At 42.5% G+C, this 14,224-nt stretch overlaps 1 protein-coding gene across 1 annotated transcript in view; it reads right to left on the minus strand.

The window, feature by feature from the left end:
- The window catches only part of DZIP1 (DAZ interacting zinc finger protein 1), a 51,878-nt gene that overhangs the window by 11,877 nt on the left and 25,777 nt on the right, over window positions 1-14,224 (minus strand). The window contains 5 exon segments of the mRNA NM_001166008.1: window positions 2,497-2,556; window positions 7,947-8,000; window positions 10,352-10,408; window positions 11,540-11,588; window positions 12,078-12,218. Of these exon segments, the coding sequence (NP_001159480.1) occupies window positions 2,497-2,556; window positions 7,947-8,000; window positions 10,352-10,408; window positions 11,540-11,588; window positions 12,078-12,218 (361 nt within the window).

A 14,224-nucleotide genomic window follows, 5' to 3' on the forward strand; every position in this document is an offset into this window, starting at 1 on the left:
AAGATCAATAGGACAAAACTTTCTAGAGATCAGCATTTCCCCTAAATAAAAAATTTAAAGCATACCCAGGCAAGGTGGCCAATGCACAAGAGCCCACACAAATGATCATTTATATCAGACATACAACATACCATTTTAGGTGAGCAAATAATAACAGCACAAAGCAAAGAGTAAAAAAATCAAAACAGAATTTCTGAGTCAGAAGGGACTTCATCAACTAGTAAGCAATCTTCTCATTTTTCACATGAGGACACTAAAACCAGAAAGGTAAAGAGACTGCTCCAAAGGCACCCTCCTAGTCCTGGACCAGCCTGCCTCTCTCGATCCCTTTGTTCTTTGCATCAAACTACAGAAAGCTGAAAATCTGGACTTTAGTTTCAGCCCTGTCCCTAATTAAGATCAACAGCTTGGAGCAATCTCCCAATCCTCCTGTGTTTCAAGTTTCTGAACAATGAAATGGCCTGTAAGACCCCTCCTGGCCCTCCCATTCTAATATCCTACAGAACAGCAAGATCAAATATGCCTCCCCAGGACTGTCAAAAAGTAAGGGCACTACTTCTGGGTAACAGCAACAGTGCTTTGTGAACCACTGCCAAAATGTAGCTAGACAGGCATTATCTGCAAAATGTTAGCACAGCTGAGGAATTTATTGATAGTAATTAATCTGCTGCCAGCATGCTGGCTCCGTGGAGGCACTGAAGGATTCATTTGGTCATTGGCTTCTGTAACAGTGTGCTTGGGACTCAGGGCTTTCTAGTGGCCCTCAGCCCTCATCCTGTCTCTCACTAGGGCTGTGTCTGAACACATGGAGGATGGCAAAGATTATTTTCTTTCCCAATCTGATTCTCCGTACGGGACGACCACCAGTGATGGTGTTTGCTGCCAATGATCCCAGACTCATACCTTACATGATCTGGATAGAAGAATTCTAAAAAACAGGCTAAGGACACCTGGATGGCTCAGTGCAAGATTCTGGAGTCCCGGGACCGAGTCCCGCATCGGGCTCCCTGCATGGAGCCTGCTTCTCCCTCTGCCTGTGTCTCTGCCTCTCTCTCTCTCTCTCTCTCTCTGTGTGTCTCTCATGAATAAATAAAATAAAACCGTAAAAAAAAAAAGCAAAGGCAAAAGGATGCAGTGGGTAGAAGTGGGGCCCCGAGTGGTGACAATGGACAGTTAGGATGGTCTCTTAGAATCTGACTTTTTTTTTTTTTTTTAATGAGTGTGAACCATTTGACTTGAGACTCCAATTTCAAAACTTTGGGCCTCCTGACACATTTCATAGATTCTGCAGAGAATAAGATCTTAAATGGAAAATAAACATCGTGTAGATATTATGGATGTGCTGGATTTAGTCACTTCTCAATTTGTAGCCTTATTAAAAATAATTTGGAAAAAGTCATCCAGAGACCACAGAAGTTACAATAAATATTAAAAATTTACCTGTTGGAATATTTAATTTTTTTTTGGAATATTTAATTTTAATTCTCTTCCTAACACAAATTATAAAACCAGAGTTCACATAAATATTAACAATTTGCTTTCTCCTAAAGAGGTGATATATGGTGAAGCATTACCACTGTTAAGGAGAAAACGATAAATAGATTCAAGTATAACTGTTTTAGGATTACATATCTGGCATTAGAAAATACTCTTAATAATGGGGAATTATTTTCATAAACTTCAAAAATTGACAGAAAAGCATTTTGAGAGCTGCTGAATAAAATGAGTGAGCCACAATAACTTTATCTTCCCAAACCTTGGACAGCTCTCAAATTTCACCATAAAGACATTATTCTGGGGCACCTGAGTGGCTCAGTCAGGTAAGCCTCTGACCCTTGATTTCAGCTCAGGTTATGATCTCAGGGGCATGGGATTGAGCCCCGTGTCAGGCTCTGCACTGGGTGTGGAGCCTGCTTGAGATTCTTTCTCTCTCTGCACCTCCCCTACCATCTGTGTTTGAGCTCTCTAATAAATAAATAAATCTCTTTTTCTTAAAAAAAAAAAAAAAGACATTACTCTGCACATAAGTATTCTACATTGAGAGCTTAAATACTATGGTTTTCTTGTTATTAAAATAATTTTGAATTGGGCAGTTCACCCTCTCATCTAATAGAGTCAGGGTGTGAGAAGTAATTACTGTGCTGGGAATATTTTTGTATTATGTGGTATACAACGAATTCACGTCGGCTTGTCTTCAGACCAGAAAACATCTGCGTTGACATAGGACTTACATTTTTCCCCCAAGTTCCCTGACACAGGAAGGTCTTGTTCACATGCTAAGAATACAGCAAAGCAGGGGAAAATGTAACAGCATGATAAAGGAATAAAGGTGATAGAATACTACAGATGGATTAAAAACATAATCTCCCAAACCTAAACGTCTCCCCTAATTTTGATATGCTGTGATAAAAACCACTGGATCCTAATTTCAAGGCTTGGCTTTTAGCACCTGAATAGAATCCATGCAGGTAGAAACCCTGATGGAGCCTTGGTTACCTTTTTCTTCTTCTGAAAGTTCTTCTATGGGCTCCAGTATGTGCGATGAGAAAGACTGCTCTATTAACGAGGAGAAATAAGAATAGTACAAACAGGACAACAGCAAAGTAAAATTAGTTTCCTTTCAAACAATTTTGAAAGCTATAGTTGCACAGTATTTTACTCATGCCTACAACAGCAGGATTTGCTGGGGGGAAATGCAGGCAGTCCGTTAGGCCTGGATCCTTTTGCAGGTATCTGCTCTCTCCATGTATTTTCCATTAGCTCCCCTCTTGGGAAATGATATTTTCAAATGATGGCGTCCAGTTTGTCACTCAGCAACCTCATGCCTGATGGGATTTTGAGGCACAAGGACACAACTACAAAAGATCTTCTTCACTTATACCCCAAAATACTTTCCTTATAAAATATTTTGATCAGGTGGCTAGAGAGAAAATTAATGAAACTAATTCAACTCCCAAGGGTAAAAACATTACAAAATGCCCGAGGCCCTAGGATTCCCCCTTCTTGCTAGCCCCAGGGTCTTCAGGTGGGAGGACCAGGAGGTGAAGGACAGGTGGCCCCAGGGTCAGTAGCAGGACTAGGACCCTATTCTTATAGACCTCTGCATCCCTAAACCACAGTTCAACACCAACTTCTGCTCCTGGAGAGCCACCAGGGCGAGGCCGCGGACAGATGACACGTGAAGATAGGCTGTCCCCAATCCCATCCCAGAACAATGCCCGGGGAGGCGAGGCCTCTGGGTGATTTCCCAGGTAATGTGACTGCGCACAGGCAAATGCACCGACAGCATGGATAAAGCCAATAGCCACCCTATCAACAGAGGGAAAGTTCCTTCCTGAGGAAGATCAGGTTTCAACTATCAGACAGTCAGGCTTTAGACGTGGGATAAAATGCAACCAGAAGTCTAGCTGAGAAAGTGCATGCTTCACTCATCTTCAGCTTGGAGACTCTGAAGTTCTAGCTTTTAATTGACCAAAAGGTATTTCTGGTACTCTGCTTTAGGCATCAACAAACGTATATGCACATATATAGGTATACACAAATAAATAAACGCATGTTATATTTAAGTGCATGTAAACAGGCTCTGATAGCTTGTTGCCACCCAGTCTACCTGACATTGACTAGGAGAAAAGCATTTTAAACTGCTTTCCAGGGCAGCCTGGGTGGCTCAGCGGTTTAGCGCCGCCTTCAGCCCAGGGCATGATCCTGGAGGCCCGGGATCGAGTCCCACGTTGGGCTCCCTGCATGGAGCCTGCTTCGCCCTCTGCCTGTCTCTTTCTCTCTCTCTCTCCCCATGTTTCTCATGAATAAATAAATAAAATCTTTAAAATAAATAAACTGCCTTCCAATGAACATTCAGAACACAGCCTACTAGGAAACAATAGCCTACTTTAATTGTGAAGCATGAACATGATCATACAAAGAGCATTTAATTCCATCCATGCACCACAGCTATGGAACATCAGAAATGTGCTTTCAAATTTGTTATTTGGCATCAAGATTTTCAAGTTATATAAAGAAAAAAAAAAAACCCATGGCTATGTCTGGTGATGGATGTTAACTAGACTCTATGGTGATCCTTTCACAATATATACAAGTATCATTGTACTTACAATCATTTTATTGTACTGTAATCATTATGCTGTACACCTGACCTAATATGTTGTATATCAGTTATATCTCAATTAAAGAATTAGGGCACCTGGGTGGCTCGGTCAGTTCAGCATCTGCCTTCGGCTCAGGTCATGCTCCCAGGGTCCTGGAATGAAGCCCTGTACCTGCTCTGTGGGGAGCCTGCTTCTCCCTCTTCCCCTGCCTTCTCTCACATACACTCACTCTCTCTCAAATAAATAAAATCTTTCAAGAAAAATAATTAAAAAAGTAAAATTATACAAATAGACTATTTACTAATTTGAACTGCTGAAAAGAGGGATTTTAGGAGGATAGCTAATTTCCATTTTTTAACTTTTTTTTTTTTTTAAGATTTTGATTTATTTGTTCATTAGAGACACAGAAAGAGACAGGCTCCATGCAGGGAGCCCGATGTGGGACTCGATCCTGGGACTCCAGGATCACACCCTGGGCCGAAGGCAGACGCACTCAACCGCTGAGCCATCCAGGTGTCCCACATGGTTTATACTTTATTGTACTTTATGAAAATGACAAAAATAAAGTTATGAGGAAAAGCTCTATAAAATCTCCCCAAACCATCATATGCATATTTGTTATCATTATAAGGATAGCACTAGAATTTATTTCACTTGAGTCAAGACAAAGCATCAAAATTGTGACCTCAGCTGCTCTGGGGAAGATGGTGGGGTTCTGTGGCCAGGGGGGGACCCAGGCTCTTACTATGAAGGCTGAGAAAGTGAGGTACCCCAGACCCCAGCTCCCTAAACTAGCAAACTGATGTCCAAATGTGGAGTGAAGGGCCTGTCGTTCTTATGCTTTGTAAGCCACAGGTCCAACCTCCAAGTGACCCAGTTCTTGTCCTAAGTTGAGATCTTTAGGCTGAGAGCTGACGGACTCGAAGACTTGAGTCTCTCCCCTCTGAACTCTCCAGAGGCTTCCAGAAAAATCCTTATGTTAGTCTCCTACCATTACCTCCAGAAAATGACCTCCCAGGTCTGTACCGAGCCCTCTCTGGTGCTGGCTGGCCGAGCTACACTTTGTCAGCCCTCTCCTAGATGCTAACATTGGCCGGTGCTTGCTCAGTGGTTTCTGTTCCAAAGGTCTCGCTTCAGTTGATCCTTACCATCCATGGCCCATGATAGTAGCCATTACTGTTCTCCCATTTGGCAGACAAGGAAACCCAAACCTATGGCTTCATGAGTCAACTGTGAATCCAGACCGTCTGCTTCCCTTCAGAGTCCAGACTCTTGGCCACAAAACCACGGTGCCTTCCTGCTGGCAATTGTGGGGTATATCTTCCAGACTACTCTAAATGGCACCTGTCAGTGTGAGCTCACTGTGTTCTTAACCCTTCCCTCATTCTTGCCTGGTCACTAGCACCTGCACTTTTCTACCAGTTCCACGGAACTGCTGGTATGTCTGCTCCCTCCTATTTCAAAACCTCAACCCCAATTCCTAGGTGGCGACTCTCACATAGGCCACCACTCTCAATCCTCAGTCAGTCTCTCCAGCTCTAATCCTTTGAGTACACTCCAGTCAGGCTCAGCCTCCCCAAGCCCAGTCCTCCCGTCCGGCCGTGCCCTGCCTCAAGAACATTCAGCAGCTATGTAAGGCCAGAAGAATGGCCCAAACAACTACCCTGGCACATGTTGCCTGCCATAAAGAGTCTCAACCAACCTTACTTCCCTCAGATCTCTTCTGTATACCCTATGCTCAGCCCAATAATTCTTGGGCACCATTCATTCACATCTAATACCTTCCTGTTACCTTTTGCTTCTATTTTTTGCTTTGTCTGAGTGGAAAGGAGCAGCCCATACCCTGCTGCCTCTCTGGGACAACCCACATCTTATAACTGATCACTCAATCCCAGGAAATTCTGAAGAGCCCATCCCAGCTCTAAAGCTCCCTGGTGAGATCTGCAGAGGCCTCTGCAGCAGTGCACCTGGGTTCAGAGTCCCCTGCCACCCACTGCTGCTTCTCTCACAGGGATTGTCTAAGAGCATGCCCAATAAATATCTACCTGCAAATCTCCACCTCACAGTCTTATTTTCCTGGGAACCCAACCTAAGACAGTTTTCATGGTAAAGAGCCTCATCAGGCTCTGAGATGGAACAAAAGGAAAGACTGGGAGGTAACTGAGCTAAATAATGTTATGCAATACAGACTAACACTCCCCACCCCCCTACCCCCACCCCCTACAGTTGGGGACACTGCCATGGGTGGGGGCGGGGGGCAGGTCAGTGGGTCCCTGTACAAGCCTCCTCCTTGCTCCTGCCCATTGAGATGCTCACAAATCAGCTCAGATCCCAATCCAAAGGCTGCAGGCCTCATGCCAGGTCTGGCTGGCATTTAAAACTAGCACTTTAATCCCAGCAGATGCCAGCAAGGGGGCATGGCTGGTTCACGCAGCCCAGCTCCAATCAGGGCAAAGTCCATAAGGAACACAGTGCTTTGGAGCTGATGGATTTGTCAGGACTCTTGAATTAACTCCAGACAGCTAAACATACCTACTATAGGAGTCCTTTATTGGGATGCCAGAAATATGAAGCAAAGGAAATGTAGTCCTCCTATACTGTCACACAAAAGGCTAATGATAACAAAGTAGACAAAGAAAGAAAAGAAACTATAACACCTTGAAGTACAGAGAAGTGGCCAGCAATGCATGAGAAAAATAAACCCTGAAAAAGAAGGCAAGAGAGAGACTTTAGACCTGACAGAAAGAATATGAACAGAGAGCACTTGCCAGGGGACATTTTCTTGTGATTCAATATTAAAGCAAACTTACGTAGGTCCCACACACATTTTACCTGTGCTGCTGGCCCAGAGGGAGGACACCTACATGTCCTAAACACTTGTACATAAAAAAGCCCAATAAGTGAGGAGTTTACGCATTACATAGTGGGAGCACATGTTCAACGGTATTAACCTGCCTGAGATGACCTCAAGAAAAAAAGCAAAGGGTAATAAACACCATCACGAATCCATCAATGAACAAAAAAGGATGGTTACAAAAGGCCATGATAATATGAGCCCCAATATTTCTAAATGCACAAAGTCTGACTTGACTGTGGAATTAAGTCTAACTCAATAGCTACACAGCAAAACGGAATGAAGTAATCATTTACATTCCAGAAGCATTTGTAGAGAAAAAGAAAAGTGGAGCCCCCTCGCATCTTAATTCAGTTAATGTCCAGCAGACGTAGGAAAGCAATGTACTAAAAATATACATGCAAAAATGTAAGCGCCCTAACAGCATAAAAATAAAATATGGCTACCCACATTCACCCCATCCATTGGATCACGTAATTAACTATCGCCCTTGCGCCCTGGTCCAAGGACTGGTTCCTACTGTTCCCTTTGTTTTCCATCACATGTTTTTTCTAGATTTTTCCAATCAATCGCTGAGACTATTTGTTTAAAAAAGGTGACTTGCTGTTGTACTGAAAGTTATACAAACAGTCACATATGCCCTGTGGCATGTGCTGGTTGGCTGATCTAGTAGAAAATCACCTTCTTACCCAACACCCACTACTTTCCACCAAAAACCATACATAATCCAAGTACTGCTCAACGTTAACATCTTTGCTGGTGAGTCCAGCAACCTAGACATTTTTTACTCTATGACTTTGGTAGGTATGTTCGCAGTTTACCATAATAATACATATGAAGATGGCAGTTTTATTAACTGCTCTGGCATTCACTAAGACACATTCTGCTTTCCATAATTACCCCTCACAGAAGCACTTTTAGTTAATAAGTTCTCTGACTCAGGGCGGAAACTGCACATTAAATGCTGAGACTTAGCTGGAACTTACCATGTGCCATTAGATTCGGTTTTGCATCTAGAGTCTGTGCGGCAGAGGCACTCACTGAAACAGCAGAAAGAGAAAATCTCACACCCTCCTATAATGAAAGCATCTCAACCTGATGATAATCAACTACTCTGCAAATTACTCAAGATACATAGATATCATAAAGAATGAATGTTTCACACGACAACCACCAGCTAACCTAAACCCATTACTCTGTAACAGCTTTATTTTATTACAACATAATTTGCCCTTTTAAAGCATACAATTCCACATAAAATATACAACTCTAATTACACAATTAGGATAATCAGCGCTATACAACCATAACTGCTACCTAATTTTAGAACATTTTCATCACATGAAAATGCCCATTAGCCATGACTCCCCACATCTTTTTCCCCATGGCGCCCCTGGGGACCACTGATCTACTTTCTATCTCAATGGATTTGCCTATTCTGGACATTTCATTTAAATGGACTCATACATTGTGGCCCTTTGTGCCTGGCTTCTTTCACTTAGCATACAGTTTTCAAAGTTCATCCATATCGTATGTAGCATGTTAGTAGCATACAGTTTTATGGCCAAATAACATTCCACTGTACAGTCAGACCACATTTTATAGACTTATTCATTAACTGATGGGCATTTGGGTTGTGTTCACTTTTCAGCTGTTATGCTGGTATGAACATTCATGTACAATGAACCAGTTTTAAAAATCCAACCACTGGGCTGGAACACACCACAAGAAGGCATTAACTCAGCCCTAGCCTTTGGAGAAAAGTCTGATTCAGGTGAGACTAAATTCTCTCTACTTTAAAATGTTTAGAAAAGTAGATTCCATAGCCTTCCTTCCAATATTTGGCAATGCTTACCTGAGATTCGTCTCTGGACCGTGTGTTTGTTTGTTTGTTAGTGTTCTCTTTTACTAGCTTATTAACGACTCTTTAATTCCACTCCTACTCTGAAAAATAATGGCCATAAACCTCAGCATCCTCCATTGGGACACATTTTTGTCTTTACAATGACTGCTGATGAAAGCATTCAACTCCTAACTGTGCACAGATTGCTAACAATGCTGGAAATCTAAGACCCCCAAAGCCACTGGTGACCGACATAATCTAGATCAAGGTTGGCAAGAGTATAAATCCATGGGACATGTGAGCCCACCACTGGTCTTTGTAAATAAAGTTTTATCAGAACACAAGATTGTTCCAATATTGTGCCAAGTATAATTAAAGTGTGAACAATAGCAATTTAATGCCTTTTACCCTTTCCATCCCTGTATGAAATGTATTTTTTTTCCCCACAAGATAGAAGCCTGGCTTCTATTCCTCAGTCCTACTCTTGGGACCAAACTGCCCTTCCCTCCGCAGCACCTCTCAACCTCTTCAGCTTCCAGAACAATCAAGAGGCCTCCAGAAATGGGGCGCCTGGGTGTCTCAGTCAGGAAAACATCTAACTTTTGATTTCAGTTTGGGTCATGATCTCAGAGTGTTAGGATAGGCCCTGCATCAGGCTACTCGCTCCGCAGGGAGTCTGCTTGAAGATTCTCTCTTCCTATCTCTCTGTCCTCCCTCCCCCACTCTCTCCCTCTAAATAAATAAATCTTTAAAAAACAAAAGAGGCTTCCAGAAGCACCTGAGAAGACTGAGAGAATAAAACCATTAGCATTTTCCAGTCAATTGTGCCAAATTCCCAAACCGGCTCCTCAGTGCCCTTTCCTCACTACAGTCCTGGGCCAGTACGAGTGGTACTGTCACTCGGGGCCCAGCCTCGGCCTGGACCCTCCCCTGGTACTCAGATCCGTGTTCACACGCATGTCCTCTCTTGCCCAGGACTGTCTGCTCCCTAGCTTCCTTCACCCTTACACTTTCCCGAGTGGAATAGTAAAATAATAAAAAATATTTCAACTACTTATTATTAGGAAAACAATCTGCCCATTTCTACACTGCACGAATTATGTCTTTGTGGATCATAGCCAAATCCTGACGGCTCCAAGGGACAGACATGCTGAGCCCACCTCAAGTGAGAGGCTGACAGAACATTAGGTCATCTCTGAAGACTCAGAGATGCCAAAATGAGGCGGCCGGCCACCAGTCACATCGTCACATGGTGTATTGCCTTGGGAAACCCCCAAGTACAAACTGAGGCAATGCCAAGAATTTATAGCTGTCCCTTGATTAGGTGAACTGAGAAATAATAGGTATGGCTAACCCAAGTCACCACAAAATCACATGGATATTTACAATCTTGGGTTTTGGAGCTAGGTCAAAGCCAAGAATCAAAATAGATCATATGTAATCTCCAAACACATTGGTTTTCAAAGGAAAGCCTCTACAAATAAGTTGTATCTTGGTTTAGCACTTTAAAAATATCTTTAGGATCCTGACCCTATTATAGACACTTACTAGGTAGAGCTGGGGCAGTTGGCTTAGATTCAGAAGTTTGCCAGGTTAAAGGATTCCCTGAAATAAAAAAAAATAAATTAATTAATGACAAAAATCATCAGCTAATGGGTTACATTTTGCCAGCATTATCCTAATCTCTTCCCTTAGAAAAAATAAAATAAAATTCACCAATATATGGTGACTCACCCAACAGAGTAAAGACATTTAACATAAATCCTTACAAAACTTTTTCCTAAAATTATTATCAGTCAAATATTTATGCTAAGTAATTATACATGTATTGCTAACTACCTGAACTCTCACTGTTTGGAAGAGGAGCTGCAGGGAACCATGGCCCTCCCCAAACCTTTATCTCAAAACACGAAGGAACCCGTATGTAGGTCACTGAGCCTCCCAGGGGCTCCTAGAAACAAGAAGGAAATGCAGCTCATGCACCCATTACCAACCCCCGCCTCAAGTAGACAAGTATCCTTCAATGACCTGAGATGAGCAGGAACCAATACATGGGTTATTTGAAAGGAGTGCAGGCAAAGGAAAACTTTATTCTTTATCGGGAGACCCTGGTGGCACTACCGACTCCAGTCTCCCTTCTAGACTCATTCCGGAGTGAGCAGGAGGTATGTGGCTATATCGCCGCTACAGTCAGTAGTCTCTGTCTGCCTCTGCTACACTTAGAACAAACCCTTAACCCCCAAATGCCATAGCTGACAATGACGCAAGTACTTTAGAGTAACTGACGTTGGGGTCATTCACGACAGCTCACACCAGTGTGTGCCTTAACAGGTGTATTTTTTCTATGTTCCCCCATTTAATCCTCATAAGAAGCCTCTTAATGCCCCACCCCTAGAGCTGCGGAAAGGGAGGCATTCACAGAACTACACAGCGCCAGGCACAGGAGTTGAGCCCAGTCTGTCTCTAGACCTGGTGCGTTTAACTCTATCTCCAATGCATCGCACATCAGCCCAGAGGTATGGTTACTAAGCATGTAACCACACCTAACGATATTCTGATTTAAAAAAATATGTTAAGACCATTCGATGATAGTCTAGGTATTTAAAATTCTTCAACTTTCTGGATTGTGGTAACAGATCACTCAAATTGAAATCACCATAGGAATGCCATGTTAGTGCCTGGAAGCCACCGGGAGCCCCACCTCACCTCCAGCCCTGGGTTCCTGGTCTTACCTACCTTTGGGTTCACGGACACTGTTTAATGCTTTACTGGTAAATTCTTTAATCTGCAAAGAAAAAGTTTTTTTTTTTAATGATGCAAGTTTGAAGCCAAATAGGGACATACTGGATAATGGACAGATGCTGTATTTAGTAAATTAACCTTTTCATGAAGTCCTCCACTTCATGAGGACAGATGGACTTTAAAGATATGAAGGCAAAAAGAAAAAAAAAAAAAGATATGAAGGCAAACATTTTATAAAAGTGGCATTTGGATTGGGCTGCTTCTCAAAGTAAGCACAAAGACAAATTCTTCTCTACCTTCAAATTTATTCTAAATTCTAATCAAATACATTTGCTTGCTCTTTACAGTTTTTATTTTAAATACCTTGAAAAAAATATCTTATTGGATTGACTTTTACAAACAATCACAGGGAAGAAGCTATTTTACCTCCTTTATCTTATCCAACTTACGAATGCTCTAAAATAAAACAGAACGTTCTGAGGTAAATTGCCCTGCTTGAAGAAAACTAGTGCCAATACACAGCCCAAAATACCTGTTGTTTCTGCGTGATAATCAGTTCATTCTGCTCCTGGAGTCTCTGGCCTAGCTCCTCTATCCTTTTCTTATAGAAGATGTTACTTGCGTTTAGATCATCTATCATGGAGTTTCGAAGTTTCTCTATGTGTGACAAGAGCTAGAAAGAAAAAAAAAATTAAGGCGCGTGTCTGCAAATAGCATGTTAAAATGTCTCCATCCTGCCATCTGTACCTACACACCCTGTGATCTTTGCTGGCTTTAGGTTATCTATGCCCATCAAGTCACCGAATACATCTTTGGTCGCTGCGTACCAAGGCGTAGGCTATGCAGGTCTGTAGGTCCGGTGACCAAGCACAACCTCCGGCCCTTGGTAGGTTCACAATAAATATTTATGGAGATTGGACGACAGTGGCTCTTTCTCACGGCCTTCCGTGAGCTGTGAGAAAGAGCCTTCCCTGTACATATGAGACTTCTAATAAAAGGCATATTTCTTCCTGTTCAAAAAAAAATAAAAATAAATAAATATTTATGGAGAAAGGATGGTGGAAGAAAGGGAAGAGGGAGGGATGGACGCAGAGAACAGAAAGATCTAAAGGTTCATAGATTCATCTTCAGAGACTTCATGTCAGGGAAGATCATATACTGGACATCAAAAAAATCCTAGAAGAATGTGTTTTCAATTATTTAGGCAAAGATTCTTAGAACAATTTCACCAGCCGCTTAGGCAGAGGGGAGAGACACCTTGGTCACTGGAGCAAGGACATTCCGGGCCTGCAGCCTGGAAAGGGAGGTGAAGTGCAAACCAAGCCAAGGGGGTGGTGAGTGTGCCTCCAGGGGTGCAGAGAGCTCCAGAAGCAGCACTTCCCAACTTGTTTGGTGTTTTGTAACACTCACTCATCAAGCACTTCATCTTGTTGTAGCCACACCACAACCTTATGGATGCAGGTTTCCCATGTATGAAGGGGGGATCTCAGGTCTTGAGAGGTAAAGTAGATGGTCTTGAATTCAGAGGGAGGTAATGAGCCCAGACTCGAACTTTCATTATCTGGCTGCAAAGTTACTGCTCTCAGATTTAGTGACTAAATCATGAAGCATCTTAGTAAACAGTATTTGAAAACAATCAAGTAGCCTGTCCCAGGCTAAAAGAAATTTATTTCTTAAGAAATAAATCACCAAAGGGGCGTCTGGGTGGCTAAGTCAGTTAAGTGTCTGCCTTCGGCTCAGGTCATGATCCCAGGATCCTAGGATTGAGCCCCATGTCCAGTTCCCTGTTCAGCGGGAAGTCTGCTTCTCCCTCTCTCTCTGTCGCTCCACCTGCTAGTGCTCTCTCACATACACATGTGCTCTCTCTCAAATAAATAAACAGAAATCTTAAAAAAAAAAAAAAAAAGAAATCACCAAATCATAAAGTAATACAACATATCTGTTAGAGTGGCCAAAATCCAGGGCACTGACAACACCAGATCCTGGTGTGGATGGAGAGCAGCAAAAACTCATCCATCACTGGTGGGAATGCAAAATAGTACAGTCACTTTGGAAGACAGGCAGTTCTTACAAAATGAAACATATCCTTACCCTACGATCCAGCAGTAAGAGTCCCAGGCATTTACCCAAAGGAGCTGAAAACTTACATCCACATGAAATCCTACCCACATTTATAGCAACTCTATTTGTAATTGCTGAAACTTGGAAGCAACCGGGACGTCCTTCAGTAGGTAAAGGGATAAATAAACTGTGGTCCATCCAGACAATGGAATATTATTCGGTGCTAAAAAGAAATGAGCTACGAAGCCATGAAAACACTTAGAGGAATCTTAAATACATGTTGCTGAGTGAAAGAAGCCAACCTGAAAAGGCTATATCCTATGATTCCAATTATAGCACATTCTCGAAATGGCAAAACTATGGAGACAGTGAAAAAATCAGGGATTGAGGGTGGGATGAATTGGCAGAGTGCAGAGGATTTTTCGGGCAGTGAAACTATTCTGTTGATGCTATAGTGGTGGCTACACCACTCTACATGTTCTAAATGGTCTCTTTACATTTGTCAAAATCTAGAGACTGTACAATACCAAGAGTAAACCCTAACGTAAAGTATGGACTTTGGGGGACCATGATGTGTTATGTAGGCCTAGCAAATGCAACAAATGTACCACTATGGTG

This window comes from Canis lupus, chromosome 22 (assembly GCF_011100685.1).
Source record: "Canis lupus familiaris isolate Mischka breed German Shepherd chromosome 22, alternate assembly UU_Cfam_GSD_1.0, whole genome shotgun sequence".
Taxonomy (NCBI): domain Eukaryota; kingdom Metazoa; phylum Chordata; class Mammalia; order Carnivora; family Canidae; genus Canis; species Canis lupus.